The 16,288-nt window shown below is 39.8% G+C and overlaps 1 protein-coding gene across 3 annotated transcripts in view; it reads left to right on the forward strand.

Annotated features, from left to right (window-relative positions):
* LOC121519607 (nuclear receptor coactivator 2-like) overlaps nucleotides 1–16,288 on the forward strand; it is a 121,761-nt gene that overhangs the window by 73,561 nt on the left and 31,912 nt on the right. For all 3 annotated transcript variants that reach the window (XM_041802378.1, XM_041802380.1, XM_041802379.1), the window contains 3 exons: nucleotides 1,589–1,761; nucleotides 12,217–12,320; nucleotides 14,092–14,269. In XM_041802378.1, the coding sequence (XP_041658312.1) occupies nucleotides 1,589–1,761; nucleotides 12,217–12,320; nucleotides 14,092–14,269 (455 nt within the window). The remainder of the gene's footprint in view (nucleotides 1–1,588; nucleotides 1,762–12,216; nucleotides 12,321–14,091; nucleotides 14,270–16,288) is intronic.

Raw genomic sequence — 16,288 nt, forward strand, 5'->3', positions numbered from 1 at the left:
ATCTTTGCTTGCTTTGCTTGCTCCTTTGACTCATTTTTCTATTCATTTTGCCGCTTTTTCTGCCTTTTTTACCCAGTTTTTGCAATTTGCCCTGTTTCATCCATGTTTTGCCACTTCTGTGCCTCTTTTTGAGCATTTTTCCCTCTTTAACTTAGTTTTATTGCCACTTTAACCCCCATTTTCTCCACTTTTCATCGCTTTGTTTGTGGCTCTTGCAAAGGTATTTTTCAAGAATTTGGCTCTTTGGTTGAGTAGGGTTGAGTCCATTTTAGTCACTTCTTTTTGCTACTTTTATCCCATTTTTGCCCTTTTTCACATTTTTTTGACACTTTTCGCCCATTTAAGCTACGTTTTGCCATTAAATTCAACTTGTTTCCTCTTTTTTTGCCATTTCTTTCTGCCACTTTTAGCCAATTTTGCCCCTCTGCACCACTTTTCACCCATATAAGCTCCTTTTTGCCATTAAATACCACTTGTTTCCTATTTTTTGCCCATTTTTTGCCATTCTTGATGGCAATTTGCTGATTTTAGTCCTTTTCACATATTTTTTTTTTTGCTACATTTTTGTCACTTTTGGACCATTTTTTAACCACCTGTAACTCATTTTTTGACACTTCTCACACATTATTGCCACTATTTGACCCTTTTCCCCCTTTTTTGCCCCTTTTCACCCATTTTTGTTGCTTTGCCACCTTTAACTTACTGTTATTGCTGCTTCAAGCTGTTTTTGCCACTTTTCACCACTTAGATTGTGGCTCTTGCAAAGGTATTTTTCAAGAATTTGGCTCTTTGGTTGAGCAGGGTTGAGTAACACTGCTGTAGAGCAAAAGCACAAGCTGTCAGCTGGGTGGAAATACCCCTGCAGGTTAGAGGAGAAATAAGTGACTGCTGAAGGTCATTCCTCCTGAATCCCTCACATGAACTTAAGATTCCTTTCTATCAAATCAAGTACGCTTTTATTTTCCTCACATAATCTTATTGCTACATGCAAATCAACAAGAAAAGACCTCTGTCAGGGAGTGAGAGGAAAAAGCAGAAAGAGAGAGAGAAGGATGGAGGGAGGGCTGGTGAAACGAGACGCGGCTCTCGCAGGTCGATGAGGAAAAAATGCTGTCGCTGCATTTTTACAGCCGACAGTTTATTCAGGGGCTTACAAGTCGTTGTTCTTTCACTGTCCAAGAGGATATGTGAAGGTTGTAGGGACGGTGAACCGAGTTGCAGTGCACCGAGGTTGAAATAAGGACATGGAGATGTTGTGATTCAGGCTGTAATGAGGCTGTGAGCCTGCTGTTAGAGGGAAGAAGTCTGTGTTTCACAAAGGCAGAATAATCAGGCTGTATCCAACGAGATGAAGCTTTTTGAGCAATTATATACAAGCCTTTCTGACGGCATGAGTCATAATGGAAGCATGTATAGAATAGGTACATTGTAGACTCTTTTTTTCTTCTATTTTAACTTAAATGCAGCTGAAAAGTTTTGGAAACGTCTTCAGCTGAGTGCTGTTTGCTTTCTTTCTTTTTATTCTTTCTACCTTTAATTCACTTTTAGTCATTGTCTTTGACATTTCTCTGTTTCCCTTTCCATCCAGCCCAAAGAGGAGCACCGAGAAAAGAAACCGTGAGCAGGAGAACAAGTACATCGAGGAGCTGGCCGAGCTGATCTTCGCTAACATCAACGACATGGACGACCTCAACGTCAAGCCGGACAAATGTGCCATTCTCAAGGAGACGGTGAAGCAGATCAGACAGATCAAGGAGCAAGGTGAGGATCGGATCTGGTTTACTTTCAGTTTGAGCGCAAAGCTGCAGAGTTAAACCGCCAATTTCACCCACGGCTGTCCATGGGGGGGGGTAGTGGGGACAGCTTTCTGGGGACCAGCCCAATAGTGGGCCCATGGAGGTCAGAAAAATCATGGTCCATTGTAAAGTTAATCTGTGATAACAATATTTTATATTTAACCTAGATAATAACCACTCTCAGGTTAACAGAATATTATTTTTTCATGCTGTGGTTGGTTAAAAGTGGCAAAACTGGTAGAATCATTACAGAATGGCATTAATGGGTAAAAAGCGGCAAAAAAATGGGTTCAAAGAAACAAAAAGTGGGCAAAAAATGGGAGGATAAGGTAGTGAAAAATGTTTAAAAATTGCAGAAATGGGCAACAAATGGTAAATTTGGTTTAAAGAAAAAGAACAATTTTGAAAAAAAAAAAAAAATTGCAAAAAAGTGGCAAAAATGGGTGGCCAAAGTAGTGGAAAGGGGTTAAAAGTTGCAAAAATGGGCGAAAGGTGGCAAAAAATTGGTGGAAAAAGGCAATAAAATATGAAACGAATGGGCAGAAAAATGGTGAAGAGCAGCTTGAAAGGGACAAAAATGAATTAAAGGTGTCAAAATAGGCAAAAATTGGTTGAAAATGGCTAAATATTGTCAAAAATCGAAGACAACAGAAATTAAAAGGGTCAAAAAGTAGAAATAATTAGTTTTTAGTTGCAAAAATGGGCAAAAGGTTGCGTACATTGGTTAAAAGTTGTCAAAACAGGTGAGATTTGGGGAAAAAGTTGGAAAAAAGGGCGGAAAATTGTAAAAAGTGGTAAAACTAGAGAAAAGGTGAAAAAAGAGGCAAAATTTTGTTAAATTAAGTCAAAAATAGAAGGCAATAGTAGTGTAAAGGGTAGAAACAGTGATGAAAAGCGGTTAAAAAGCTACACAAGTGAAAACACGACACAATTCTTAGCTCCAAAATGAAGTAACTGTTAGTGAGGACGCTAGCACCAATGCGACTTATTCAAACGCACATTGATATCATCATAAATCACAACAGGAAAGGGTCCATTCTCTGGGTTTATCAGGGTCCATTCTCTGGGTTTATCAGGGTCCATTGTCTGGGTTTATCAGGGTCCATTCTCTGGGTTTATCAGGGTCCATTCTCTGGGTTTATCAGGGTCCATTCTCTGGGTTTATCAGGGTCCATTCTCTGGGTTTATCAGGATCCATTCTCTGGGTTTATCAGGGTCCATTCTCTGGGTTTATCAGGGTCCATTCTCTGGGTTTATCAGGATCCATTCTCTGGGTTTATCAGGGTCCATTCTCTGGGTTTATCAGGGTCCATTCTCTGGGTTTATCAGGGTCCATTCTCTGGGTTTATCGGGGTCCATTGTCTGGGTTTATCAGGGTCCACTCTCTGGGTTTATCAGGGTCCATTCTCTGGGTTTATCAGGGTCCATTCTCTGGGTTTATCAGGGTCCATTCTCTGGGTTTATCAGGGTCCATTGTTTGGGTTTATCAGGGTCCATTCTCTGGGTTTATCAGGGTCCATTCTCTGGGTTTATCAGGGTCCATTGTTTGGGTTTATCAGGGTCCATTCTCTGGGTTTATCAGGGTCCATTCTCTGGGTTTATCAGGGTCCATTCTCTGGGTTTATCAGGGTCCATTCTCTGGGTTTATCAGGGTCTATTCTCTGGGTTTATCAGGGCCCATTCTCTGGGTTTATCAGGGGCCACTCTCTGGGTTTATCAGGGTCCATTCTCTGGGTTTTTCAGGGTCCATTCTCTGGGTTTATCAGGATCCATTCTCTGGGTTTATCAGGGGCCATACTCTGGGCTTACCAGGGTCCCACTCTCTGGGTTTATCAGGGTCCATTCTCTGGGTTTTTCAGGGTCCATTCTCTGGGTTTATCAGGATCCATTCTCTGGGTTTATCAGGGGCCATACTCTGGGCTTACCAGGGGCCATACTCTGGGCTTACCAGGGTCCCACTCTCTGGGTTTAGCAGGGTCCATTCTCTGGGTTTATCAGGGTCCATTCTCTGGGTTTATCAGGGTCCATTCTCTGGGTTTATCAGGGGCCATTCTCTAGGTTTATCAGGGACCATTCTCTGGGTTTATCAGGGTCCATTGTCTGGGTTTATCAGGGGTCCCACTCTCTGGGTTTATCAGGGTCCATTCTCTGGGTTTATAAATGTCCATTCTCTGGGTTTATCAGGGCCATTCTCTGGGTTTTCAGGGTCCACTTTCTGGGTTTATCAGGGTCCATTCTCTGGGTTTATCAACTTTTTAAACCATTATCTGCTGATGCTTATATCCTGTTGATGATCCTGCATTCCTATAACTATTCTAACTGTAAATATACAGCTGAGTTTTTATTGTCCCCAGGTCTTAAATATAAACAAACTCATAAAGAATAATGCTACAACATATGGATTTTTTATTTAACTTAAATGCCAATATGAGATCTGTTTCAACAAAAGTTCTCAGAAACGAAGCAAGTAAACCAAACAGGATTTCTGTTAGACAGATGTTTGATTATACAAGTACAGTCTCGTGTTCTAACAACTACACACGTAGAACGTAGAGGAAGAGAATGTGGATGTTGTAGTAAGCTAAGACACTTAGATTAATTGGATATCTCTTTCAAGCTTAACCCTGCAACCACAGCAACTCGGCCACTATCAAGAAGTTCCTTTTCAGGCTTTCCACGGCTCAGTCTTTACTAATGGACTCTCTGGACACATAAAACAAAAGTAAGTCCTGGATCTGACCCCAAATTCAGGTTCATTTGATCAGTGTGAACACAAGCATACTGTAGAGGAGGATTTATTTATTCTCGGGCAAAGTATGCAGAATATGTGAATGCAACCGTGCCATTCAAAGTAAAGTCAATGGTAACCATCTCCTGTCTCCTCCAAAACCATCCTGTCCACTCAGCACAGGTCTATGTGCCCTGAGCTGCACAGTAGATCAGTAGGAAGAGGTTTGTTGTTGGCATCTTTAAAGCTCTTAGTCACCTAAAGGATAGACTCCATAGTCTGCATGGAGCATGAACAAATATTGATGCGATTAGTTGCCGTGATTGCCTCGTCTTCTTTCTTCTTCTTGGCAGATTTCAAAACGGCTACATGCATATCGCCAATTGCAAGTGCAGGAAAACAATCTGGCTAATGTGGAGACAGGGCCCCTACTATCTGAAAAAGACAAAAAGTGCACATTAGTACAAGAGTCTTCATTTTTGTCTCGTCTTCTGTTTCTCTTAAAACAATCTTCCATCCTCCTCTTCATCCCCCCTTTCCTCTCCTTTAGTTGGCCTCTTTCTCTTTTTTCTCCTTCTTTTTGTCCCTGAGGTCAGCCGGTCGGCGTCCGTGTTTTAGCGCTGTTTGTGTCTGAAAACAACAGCTGAATAAGCACTCGCTTACACTCACAGATAATACACAAGTCACACAGCTGTTGTCCTGCAGCCAAAGTTTTTAACTCATGACGGTGGAGAGACAAAGCTGCTAGAGCTGTGAGAGAGTTGAAGGAGGCTGTACGATCAGTAAATACAGACACTATCAATCATGAAACAGAAATTTACAGATGCTGCTATAACTCAGATTTTCGGCTTGAAAATGGTGTAAAGTAGCGGGGTGTGTTTTTGCCTCCTCTAATGCCATTTAATTGCAGGGTCAGATAATAGATGGACGATGGCTGTGCTTCATTTTCTGCCAGATCAGCAGTGCTCCCTCAGCTCAGGCTGAGTGCTGTCGTCTCCACCTGCAGTATCTAATCATTAACGAGGTTATACAGCATAGAAGTGTGTGGTTTCACTCATAAAGCCTCCATGAGAAAGCTGTGAAATATAAGCTGTGTTGCATAAATCATATTACAGAAGATTAGACAGCAACTAAGAAGATCAGAAATTAGAATTATGGGCAAAAATCCAAGCTGATTGTAAAACTGTAACACAAAGATTGCATGAAATATTTAACCCCTTAGTCACTTTGTCTCTGATCGATAACAATCTCGATATAAGCAGATAAACATGAAAAAGTTCCTTTTCACTAAAATTGTCAAAGAAAGCTGTGAAAGTGAAAGTCTTAGACTGTGATAGTACAGTAAAACATTGATGTTTAACATTGAAAACTCAATTTTATCACAATTGAAGGGAAATTAAGGGGATTAAGCATCATTAAATGGTAATATCACAGCCTATAGGTGGCAAAAAGTTGCAAAACTGGGTGGCCAAAGTAGTTAAAGTGGGTCAAAAGTTGCAATTGAATGGGCAGAAAAAGCTGCTTTAAAGTGGAAAAAAATGGTGAAAAGTTTCAAGAATGGGCCAATGGGAAAAAATTGGTTAGCAATTGTGAAAAGTGGCAAAAATGAGCAAAAAATGGTGAATAGGGGTTAAATGTAGTGAAAATAGATTAAAAGTTGCAAAAATGGGCAAAAGGTGGCAAAAAGAAGATGAAAAGAAGCAAAAAATCTGGAAAGAATGGGCAGAAACATGGCGTAAAGCAGCTTGAAAGTGCAAAAATATGCGACAGGTGTCAAAATGGGCAAAAATTGGTTAAGAGTGGCAAAATTGTGGCATAAAATGGTTAAAAAAGAAGTTAGAAGGCTCAAACTGTATCAATAATTGGTTTTCAGTTGCAAAAATGAGCAAGAAGTGGAAAAAAAATGGTAAGAAATTACTAAAAAGCTGCAAAAATGGGCAACTAAAGTAGGGAAAAGTGGTTAAAAGTTTCAAAATTCAGCAAAATTCAGATCCATTATGAGTGCATTACTTTTTTAAATATCAGGCTTTATTGGCCGTATCATGTCAGCGTCTCCCTACAGCCTCGGTGGTGTAAAAGTCCACCACTGCTCCTTAGTGTCTGTGGTGGGCCTCAGGGTTCTGTCCTGGACCCTGTTCTTGTGTCTATGAATATGCTGCCAGTAGGTCATGTAATAGGCCGGTTTCAGGAGTGTGATGCTGTGCAGTGCCGTGATGCATGCTCTCAGGACTCGGGGATAAACTTAGAGTAATTTACTTCCTGTTGGGATACAGAGCTGCTTTTTTGTTGAAAGAAAATAAGGAACCTCAGGAAGATTATGACATGAATTAAACTACAGGAAAAGGAATTTGCTATGGATTGAGAAGAAAGCTTTTTGTGAGCAATGTTTTACTATCATACTATGAAAATAACAAACGCTTCAACACAGTGTTACTCAGCCCTATTCAACCAAAGAGCCATACTGTTGAAAAAAATACCTTTGCAAGAGCCGCAATCTAAGAGGTGAAAAGTGGCAAAAACAGCTTGAAGTAGCAATAACAATAAGTTATAGGTGGCAAAAAATAGTCAAAAAGCAACAAAAATAGGCGAAAATGGGGAGGAAAAGTTGGAAAAAGTCAGAAAGTAGCAAAAATGGGTGAGAAGTGACAAAAAATTAGTTCCAAGTGGCAAAAAATAGTCCAAATTTGACAAAAACATGGCAAAAAATGAGTGAAAAGGACTAAAATCAACAAAAAGTAGTTAGGATTGGAAAAATGGGCAAAAGTAGAAAACAGGTGGAATTTAATGGCAAAAAGCAGCTTAAATAGGTGAAGACTGGTGAAAAAGGGGACAAAATTGGATAAAAGTGGCAAGAAGAAGTGGCAAAAAAGAGGAAACAAGTATTTAAAGGCAAAAAGTAGCTTAAATGGGTGAAAAGTGTCAAAAAATTGTGAAAAGTGCCAAAAATTGGATGTAAGTGGCAAAAAAAAGTGGCTAAGATGGGCAAAACTAGGAAAAAAGGGGTTTTAATGACTAAAGGTGGCTCAAATGGGTGAAAATGGGGAGAAAAATGGTGAAAGAAGGAAGAAATGGAAAATAAGTGGCAACAAAATTGGGTAAAAAGTTGAAAAAAGTGTCAAAATTGACAAAAATGTATGAAAGGAGTGGTATTTAATGGCAAAAGGTAACTAAAATGGGCAGAATGGGATTAAACTGGCAAAAATTGGGAAAAAGTCACAAAAATAGGCAAAATATTGGAAAAAGTGATATTTAATGGCAAAAGGTAGCTTAAGTGGGCTAAAAGTGGCAAAAAAGGCAAAAATGGGTTATAAGTGGCAAAAAGAAGTGGCTAAAATGGGCAAGAATTAGGAAAGAAGTGGTATTTAATGACTAGAGGTAGCTTAAATGGGTGCAAATGGAGAGAAAAACGGGAAAAATGGCAAAAAATGGGATAAAAGTGGCAAAAATTGGGTAAAAAATTGCAGAAAATGGGAAAAAGTTGCAAAACAATGGCAAAAATGGGCAAAATATTTTTTAAAAAGTTGTATTTAATGGCAAAGCGTAGCTGAAATGGGTGAAAATGGGGAGATGAAATGGCGAAAAAGGCAAAAATGGAATAAAAGAGGCAATAAAATTGGTAAAAAGTTGCAACAATGTGGCAAAAAAGTGGTGTTTAATGGCAGGGGGTAGCTGAAATGGATGAAAAGTGGCAAAAATGGTGAAAAAGGGTAAAATAGTTTCCCTTTTGAAGGTTTTCTTGGGGAATAATATTTAATTTTCCCTTCGGGGATTAATAAAGTATGACTTAAATTAAAATAAGACATAAAAGAGCCACACGTTGAGTGTCACTGCTTCAACAGAAAATAGCAGCCAAACCGACAAATGTAAGTCTAACCAGCTCTAACCTACATGTCAGCAGCTCCAGCAGGGTCCAGCAGTGACAGCTTTAGGGGCTGATGACTCCGTCCAGCTCTGGTCCCACTACAGGAATGTCAGCTATGTGGCCTAATGGGGCCATGGGAGGCTTAACAGTCAGTGGTACAGCCTGGGAGGAGAGTGAGAAGTGGCCTCCAGGCACTCAAACTGTGCATCATTACATCTGTGGCGGTTATAATTGACCGGAGCAGAGAGAGTAACCGTGGATGGATAAACCCATGAATGCAGGCAGTGAAAGTTCTGCTGAAACACAAATGTGGTTTGTGTTTGTTTGGCTAGGAACATCACAAAAACAACGCTGTCAGTGATTTCTAGGAAACGGCGATAACTGTTAGAGAGGGCGAGCCATGATAAGAGCTTCATAGAAAACAGACAGACACAGACGGCCGTATGATGTGGAGCTTCAACATTCGACACGCTCCCTCACCACAGCATTACTAAGTCATGCATTCACTGGATTCTTTTAAGCACATTGTGAACTTTTTCTTCCTCTTTCACTGATTAGATTTGGGATTCTGTGGAAGAGGAATGATTTTAACCTCTGTAAAAAAACAAACAAAAAACCTTTAGCTCGGTGTAAATGTCTGCAGTGTTCATGCTGCGAACTTCAGACTTTGCAGGTGTCTTTTCATCAAATCTGAGAGTACAAAGGCAGACCACGCCCACATTTGACCCAGTCCAGTGGCTCCCAAACCTTTTCTACAGGGCCCCCCTTTGGCAGATGGAAATATGTTCCACCTCGCCCACCCCTCAGCATGCACATCAGCACATATATGATTATTGATATCCACCAACCTCCTTAGACCCAGCATGCACATACGTTTGCTTTCCTATGACAAAGTCAGGATCTCTGCACAGTCGGAGACAGTCGTCCAGAATGTCCATCAGAGCTTAACTAAATTCAGGAGGATTTGCTCTTTGGATATTTGCTCGAAAATTTTCAAATATTTTCATGGAAATTAGGGGCTATATTTTAGAGATTTAATGAAAGTTCTGGGGGTATTTTCTTTGAATTATTTTAGCACTTTAATATGAATTAAGGAAAGTTGTTTGAGGAAATTTGTTTGGAAATTCTCAGGCCTTTTAATTTTAATTTTTGGGAATTTTATTGGGAATTTTGGGTTGGAGGATTATGTTTTAAATTGTCAAAAAAATTTCATGGAAAAGTCAGAGAATTTGTTTGGATGTTTCCACCATTTTCATAGAATTTTCTAAATGAATTTGTAAATTTTAGGGAATCTGATAAATTTTAAAGGGAATTTGCTTTGATCTTTTGGGCTTTACTGGAAAATTTTCAGGAATATATGTGGAATTTTGGGTCCAATTTTTCACTGGAAAGTTAAGGCTTTATGATAAATATTTGCCGAAATATTTTGGGACTTTTTGAAGAATGTTTTGGGTACTTTTTATGGTGTAGTTTTGATATATGTTTAAGAATTTTGCAGAAATTGTAGGTAATTTTTTGGATATTTTAGGGAATTATTGTGGATTTTTAGAAAGAAACGTCTTTTTCTCAGGACGCTAAACATGCTGTCTCTCTTTACTAACAAATTTCTGTGTTTTTAGGATTTATCTTAAACATTTTCTACAAAAAGCACAAAAAACACAAAAAACATCTTGTCCTGTTCTGATTGGAGAAGAAAAAACACCTTCCACTAGCTGCAGCTAAGCTGAACACTTCACCAGTGGCAGCCATTGTTTACCGTCTTACAGGATGACCAATGCCACGCCCAAAGCTGTCACCTCGTTCTCCAGAAACAGTGCTGATTGGTCAGTAATTTCAGACTGGACCGTAGCTTCAGATTTGAGCTTTGTGCGATGGATCTGGTTGTGGAATCTGGACAATCCATCGGCTTTTGCGAGTCTTTTAACCTTAAGGAGATCTCTGACCAGTGCGTTGTGGTTTAACCTCCTAAGACCCTGCGTGTAAATACGCGGACATTTCCTCTGCAGCGTAAATATTTCTGCTGTTACACTTTTAGAGATGATCGTGTCCCATGTCCATTGACAGTCAAGTTATTTGCCAGAAATATTAGGGTGATTTTAATGTGAAATTTTCATGGATAATTAGGGGATATGTTTGTATTTTTTGGAGGGTTTCATTGAAGGTTTTGAATTTTTTTGTATTTTCTTGGGAATTTTTTTTTATTTTGGGGGGAATTTGTTCAGACATTTGGAAATGTATTTGTACATTTTCAGGGGTAATTTTCTATGACATTTGAAAATTATTTTCATTAAATATTTTCAGAATTTATTTGTACATTTTTGGCAATCTGATTGGGAATTTTGGGCGTGGGTGTCCTTAGAAATTTTCAAGAATTTTCATTGAAATTTCAGGGAACATTTTAGGGGGAACTTTATTTAGATCTAGAGATTTTTTAAAGACATTTTTAAGAATTTCATGGATTTATGGGGGAAGTTTTTATTGAAATGATCAGGCTTTATTTTGAAGTTTAACTGAAACATTTTGGGAGTTTTCAAGTCATTTTGGGGTTCTTTTTTTTGGGATGCTTTAGAAATATGTTGAAGAATTTTTACAGAGATTTTAGGTAATTTTTCAGACATTTTAGGGCAGTGTTATTCAACCCCGCTCAACCAAAGAGCCAAACTGCTGAAAAATACCTTTGCCTGAGCCTCAATCTAAGTGGTGAAAAGTGCCAAAATGGCTTGAAATAAAGATAAGAATAAGTAAAAGGTGGTAAAAATGGTCCAAACTGGAAAAAAAATGGCAAAAAAAGAGAGAAAGTGACTAAAATGGGCAAAAACCAGTCAAGAGTGGCAAAATAGGGCAAAAAAAAAGGAAAAGAGTGGTATTTAATGGCAAAAGGTAGCTTTAATGGGCAAAGAAGGTGAAAAAATGGTGAAAAGGAGCCAAAATTGGATAAAAGTGGCAAAAAGAAGTGGCAAAAATGGGAAAAAGGTTGTATTTAATAGAATGGGTAGCTTAATTGGGTGAAAAGTGGCAAAAAGGGGATAAATGTGGCAAAATGGAATAAATGGGACAATTAATTTTGAAATTTAAGGCCTTCTGTATAAGTCTGGGAAACAAACTGATTAATGTGACTGATTTCTGAGGTCAGAGTTTCCCTTTCTAAGGTTTTCTGGGGGAATAATATTTCAAACTGAGATATAAAAGAGTCACAAATAATCACAAAAGAGCCACACGTTGAGTATCACTGGTCTAGGGTATTAGTGTGGATTCTGGAAGGAAAACTTCTAGCAAATTCAGAGCGTTTAGTAGAAATGTTGTTGATGCTTGCCCTTTACATGCCCTTGAGGTTCATCGCCAAGATGACTCCATCATAGCTCTCTCAATGCCTGACTAAAGACCCCCAACAACCAACCAAGTGGCCAACACTCAGCCAAAACATGCTCAGAAACCTATCCAGTTATGTATTTTCTGCAGAAACAGGAGATTTGTGGACATCATTTTTGGTTAAGAGCTTTTTAAACTTATCCGGTTCTACTGATCCCAGAGAAGTGAGAGAAACTAAGAATGCATTTTAAACAAAAGCTCAGGTCTCAGGAGGTTCATAAACTGTTATTATTCAGTCATTATTCAGGTGTTTCTCTGCTTCTGGCTGCTCTCGTCCTCCCGTTCTTGATGTGTCTTTATCTGGAGATTTGCATGTCATTGCATCTGGACTTCCTGCATGGCAGAGGTCTACACCCTCTGTATTCTCTGTTGAAAATGTTTGTCCTCATGCAAAGAGAATTAATGCCCAGATAAGGTTTGGGAGATACCTTTAACCCTCTCCTCTCGTTTCTCTCAAACAGAAAAAGCTCCAGTTGCCGATGCTGAGGAGGTGCAGAAGGCCGATGTCTCGTCCACGGGGCCGGGCGTCATTGACAAAGACACCCTGGGGCCCATGATGCTGGAGGTAGGCTCAGCCAAACTTATACTGTCCTGTGTTATCTCACTGTGAAGAGTCCAAAGGTTGAAGTGATAGTGACACAAAACAGGACAGTCAGAGGAGCGACGATGACTGACCCAGTTCACAGAGGAGGACTGGAACGAGCCAGATCAACTACCTTTCTCTGTTTGTTTGAATTTTCCACCATGCAGGACAGTCATTCAGATCCCAGATAAAGAAGTTCGTTCATATGTGCTGGGTGAAGCTCATGCTGAGCTGTTGCAGCGTCTGTCTGACTTTAAATGGCGTTGTACTCTGCAGCAGCACAGAATGAGATAAGAGTTCCTCTGGTTAGCATCGATGCCGTCATCAAGCCAACCTGTTTGTGAGCGCACGTGTGTGGTGACGTATTACATGGAGCCCAATGAGGTATAAATACCTTTGCTTAAAAGCCAGATTAGCAAAGACGGGGAGGAGCTAGACCACAGACACACATGCTCTCTCTCCCACAAACATAAAGGCTATAAATAGCTTCTACTGGCCAGGATGTAGGGTGAGGTCTCTCTGGCATAGACGCATCTATTCTATAGGGTTCTACTCAGTTCTGCTGTTTCTGTTGTGCAGCATTGATAAGCAGGCATGTACAGGAGGAGGTTTGTGTAGACATATGGCGGGCTAAAGGTTAAATCACAGTCTGTATATACAACAGGAAAATGCTGAATCGACAGAAATGAAAGAACGGAAAATATAGACACTTACTTTGCTAAAGACGTAGACTTTGTAAGCCTGGAAATATTATGAGTTCTATTTTTGTACCATAAAGGAAGCTTTTTTTGATCATTGGTAAAATCTAGTCTTTTTCAAAAATATAAACTGCTCTTCTTAAAACAGAATGACCTTTTTTGACGATGTTTACGGTAGGGATAGGCACATAGACTAAGACATTTGGAGAGTAATGTCTGTAAGAGCTAAGCCATGGTGTTCATAAATGTCAGGATGCCAGAGAATAAAGTAGAAGGAATTGAAATAACTTTAAGAGGAAAATAAATAATTGAAAAGAGTCATAAAAAGGTTAAAAAAAAGGGCAAAAATGTGTTTAAAGTGACAAAATTGGCCAAAAAAACATGTTGTAAAGTGGTTACAGAGTGGCAGTGATGAATTCGAAGATGCAAAAATTTGGTTTAAGTGGCAAAACTGGGTTTAGGAAGGCAAGAAGTGTCAAAATGGGTGGGAAATGGTGAAAAGCTGTTAAAACGTGGCAATAAACAGAAGCCTAATTGTTCACTCCACAACACGTTTCCTCTGCTCCACAGTCCAGTGTCGTCATCTTTTTCTGGTATCAGTCTGCTCTACAGATGAAAGGTTCCTTGGTGGCGATGAAACTGTTGTTATAAAAAGAGCTGTGTCATTAAAGCCGAGGCTGATTGAAGAGTTTTTCTCATATAAAATGGTGAAAATGCTATCTTTAATGTTTTTCAGAGGTTGGCAGGCTAAAGTCAGAGGGGTGGCACCTCAAGTTTAGCCTCACATCTTTAATTGAAGTAAATCAGCCTTGGGTGGAAAGTTCAGATGAACTTTAATTAACATCCTCTCTCCTCTCTTTATCCCTTTTGCCTTTTTAACTTTCTTGTTCCCTCCTGTGGGCTTTGAATGTTTGCTTCATGGTTTAATCTCTGTCTTCTTTTTGCTAAGTTCTTGCTCCTGGCCTTTACCATTTCTGGGTGAAGTTAAACCAACATACCTCTCTACAGAAGTCATCTTCTGCTGTCTCATTTCGTGTCTTTGTTCCTCTCCTCAGGCCTTGGACGGCTTCTTCTTTGTGGTCAACATGGAGGGCAACATCGTGTTTGTCTCTGAGAATGTCAGCCAGTATTTGCACTACCAGCAGGAGGAGCTGATGAACACCAGCGTCTACAGCATCCTGCATGTTGGAGATCACTCCGAGTTAGTCAAGAACCTGCTGCCCAAGAGCCTGGGTAAGAGCAACAGGAAGCACATTAGCCCGTGCAGCAACACTATGCATTAGCAATCCGTCTTCATGACGGAACATGACGATAGCCAATCAGGAGGCAAGCTGGCTGAATAAGGAAGCATATGGAAGCAATGGGACCTCCCCAGTTGGGATGTATTGATGATATCAGTGTGCGTGTGTGTTGGATCAGTAGCATTGGTGCTAGCATCCTGGCTAACAGCTACCTCATCTAGAGCTGAAAAGCATGGCAAGCTCTTATTGGGTTGAAATTGATGTTAAAGTTATGAATTCGTGCTATTTTTAACCAATTAAAAAAAAAATTGTAGCCATTTTTGCCAGTTCTTTTGACTGCTTTTTTGCCACTTCTTTTTACTACTTTTGCCCCTTTTTTTGCAACTTTTTTTGGGAACTTTTTGCCACATTTAACCCATTTTTGCTACCTTTTTGCCACTTTTCACACAATTTTGCTATTGTTTGGCCTTTTTTTTTTTGCCATTTTCTCCCATCACTTTTAACCCCTTTTTATGACCTTGTAGTAACTTTAACCCTATTTGCCACTTTTCTGGCACTTGTGATCTATTTATGCCACTTTTCTGCCCACTTTTGCCCTTTTTTCTTATCACTTTTATCCCATTTTTACCACCTTTTCACATGGTTAATCCTTTTAGGCCAATTATAACCCATTTTTGCCACTATTTTGACACTTTCAACAAGTTTTAGCCAATTTTAACCCATTGGTTGGCCACTTTTTACCAATTTTCGCCCATTTCTGACTTTTTTTAGCTACTTTTTGCCCAATTTTGCCATGTTTTGTAATCACTTTTAACCCATTTTTGCCACCTTTTGCCCATTTTTGCCATCTCCATGACCCCCCCAGTTGGCTGGCTCTCCCCTTTATCTCCTCTTATAGGCCACCTTGACTGTAACATTATTTAAAAAGTCTGTCTTGTATGGATTTAAATATGGTGTGCCTTGAGATTTTGGCTTAACCTTAGGTGTGCCTTGGGGGAAAAAAGTTTGAAAACCGCTGATCTGAGCTATCGAGTTTCACACCATCTAAAGTGATCATTACCTCTAGTGTCTGAATGGTCTTAATGGATACCAATTCATGCTAATGCGCTGTCTAAATAGGCTCAAAGTCCAAACCAGTAGCCATGCTAGCGATACTGTCTTGGGTGCAGCAATAGTGTATCAAAGGGGACATATTATGCAAAAATCACTTTTTTCAGGGTTTTCTAATAAAAACATAAACCCCTGGCCTGTCCACAATCCCCCCAAGTACCAGAAAAATCCCTTCCACCTTCTCTCTCTCCACCTTTCAGAAAATGTGTGCTGAAACAAGCTGTTCTCAGATTTTACCCTCATGATGTCATTTGGGGAGTTGACTCTCCCTTCTTAGAAGAAAGTCCCGCCCTCTTCTCCTGATCTTCCTCTCAGCTGCCAGCTGAGATGCTCAGTGGGTTACCCTGCTGACTTTGATCTGGGAGATTGATGGTTCAAATCTCAGTCAGGTCATAACTTTGGATAAAAGCGTCAGGGATGGAGTCAGACAGCTCATTAACATTTAAAGTCACAGACACAGAAACAGCTCGTTCTGAGCAGGGCTGAAACAGAGGAGTTTTTAGACATGCAAAAATCCAATACTGGAGTGTTTTATCAGCAACAAACTTCACAGTCATGTTTAGGGGACTTCTGAGACCAGTATAAACTTGTCTTAAAAGGGTGAAATATGTCCCCTTTAAGGTGTGCCCCATGTTTATGGTCAGCCTAGGTTTGAACCAGGCCTGTGGCTCTTTCCTGCATGTCTCTCCCAAGCTCTCTCATCCCCGTTTCCGATCCTGTCCGCTATCCTCCTCTGTCAATAAAGGCATAAAAAGCCCCAAAATAAATCTGAAAAGCTTACACCTCTGGGGGAACAGTTTGTTTCAGCAGTAGAAATGCACGTTTGAGTTGTGTTCAAATGGGGACGTCTTTATTTGTGAAGACAACAATTAAGGAACTGCAGTTTTATGCACTTCTACAA

This window comes from Cheilinus undulatus, linkage group 13, assembly GCF_018320785.1.
Source record: "Cheilinus undulatus linkage group 13, ASM1832078v1, whole genome shotgun sequence".
Lineage (NCBI taxonomy): Eukaryota > Metazoa > Chordata > Actinopteri > Labriformes > Labridae > Cheilinus > Cheilinus undulatus.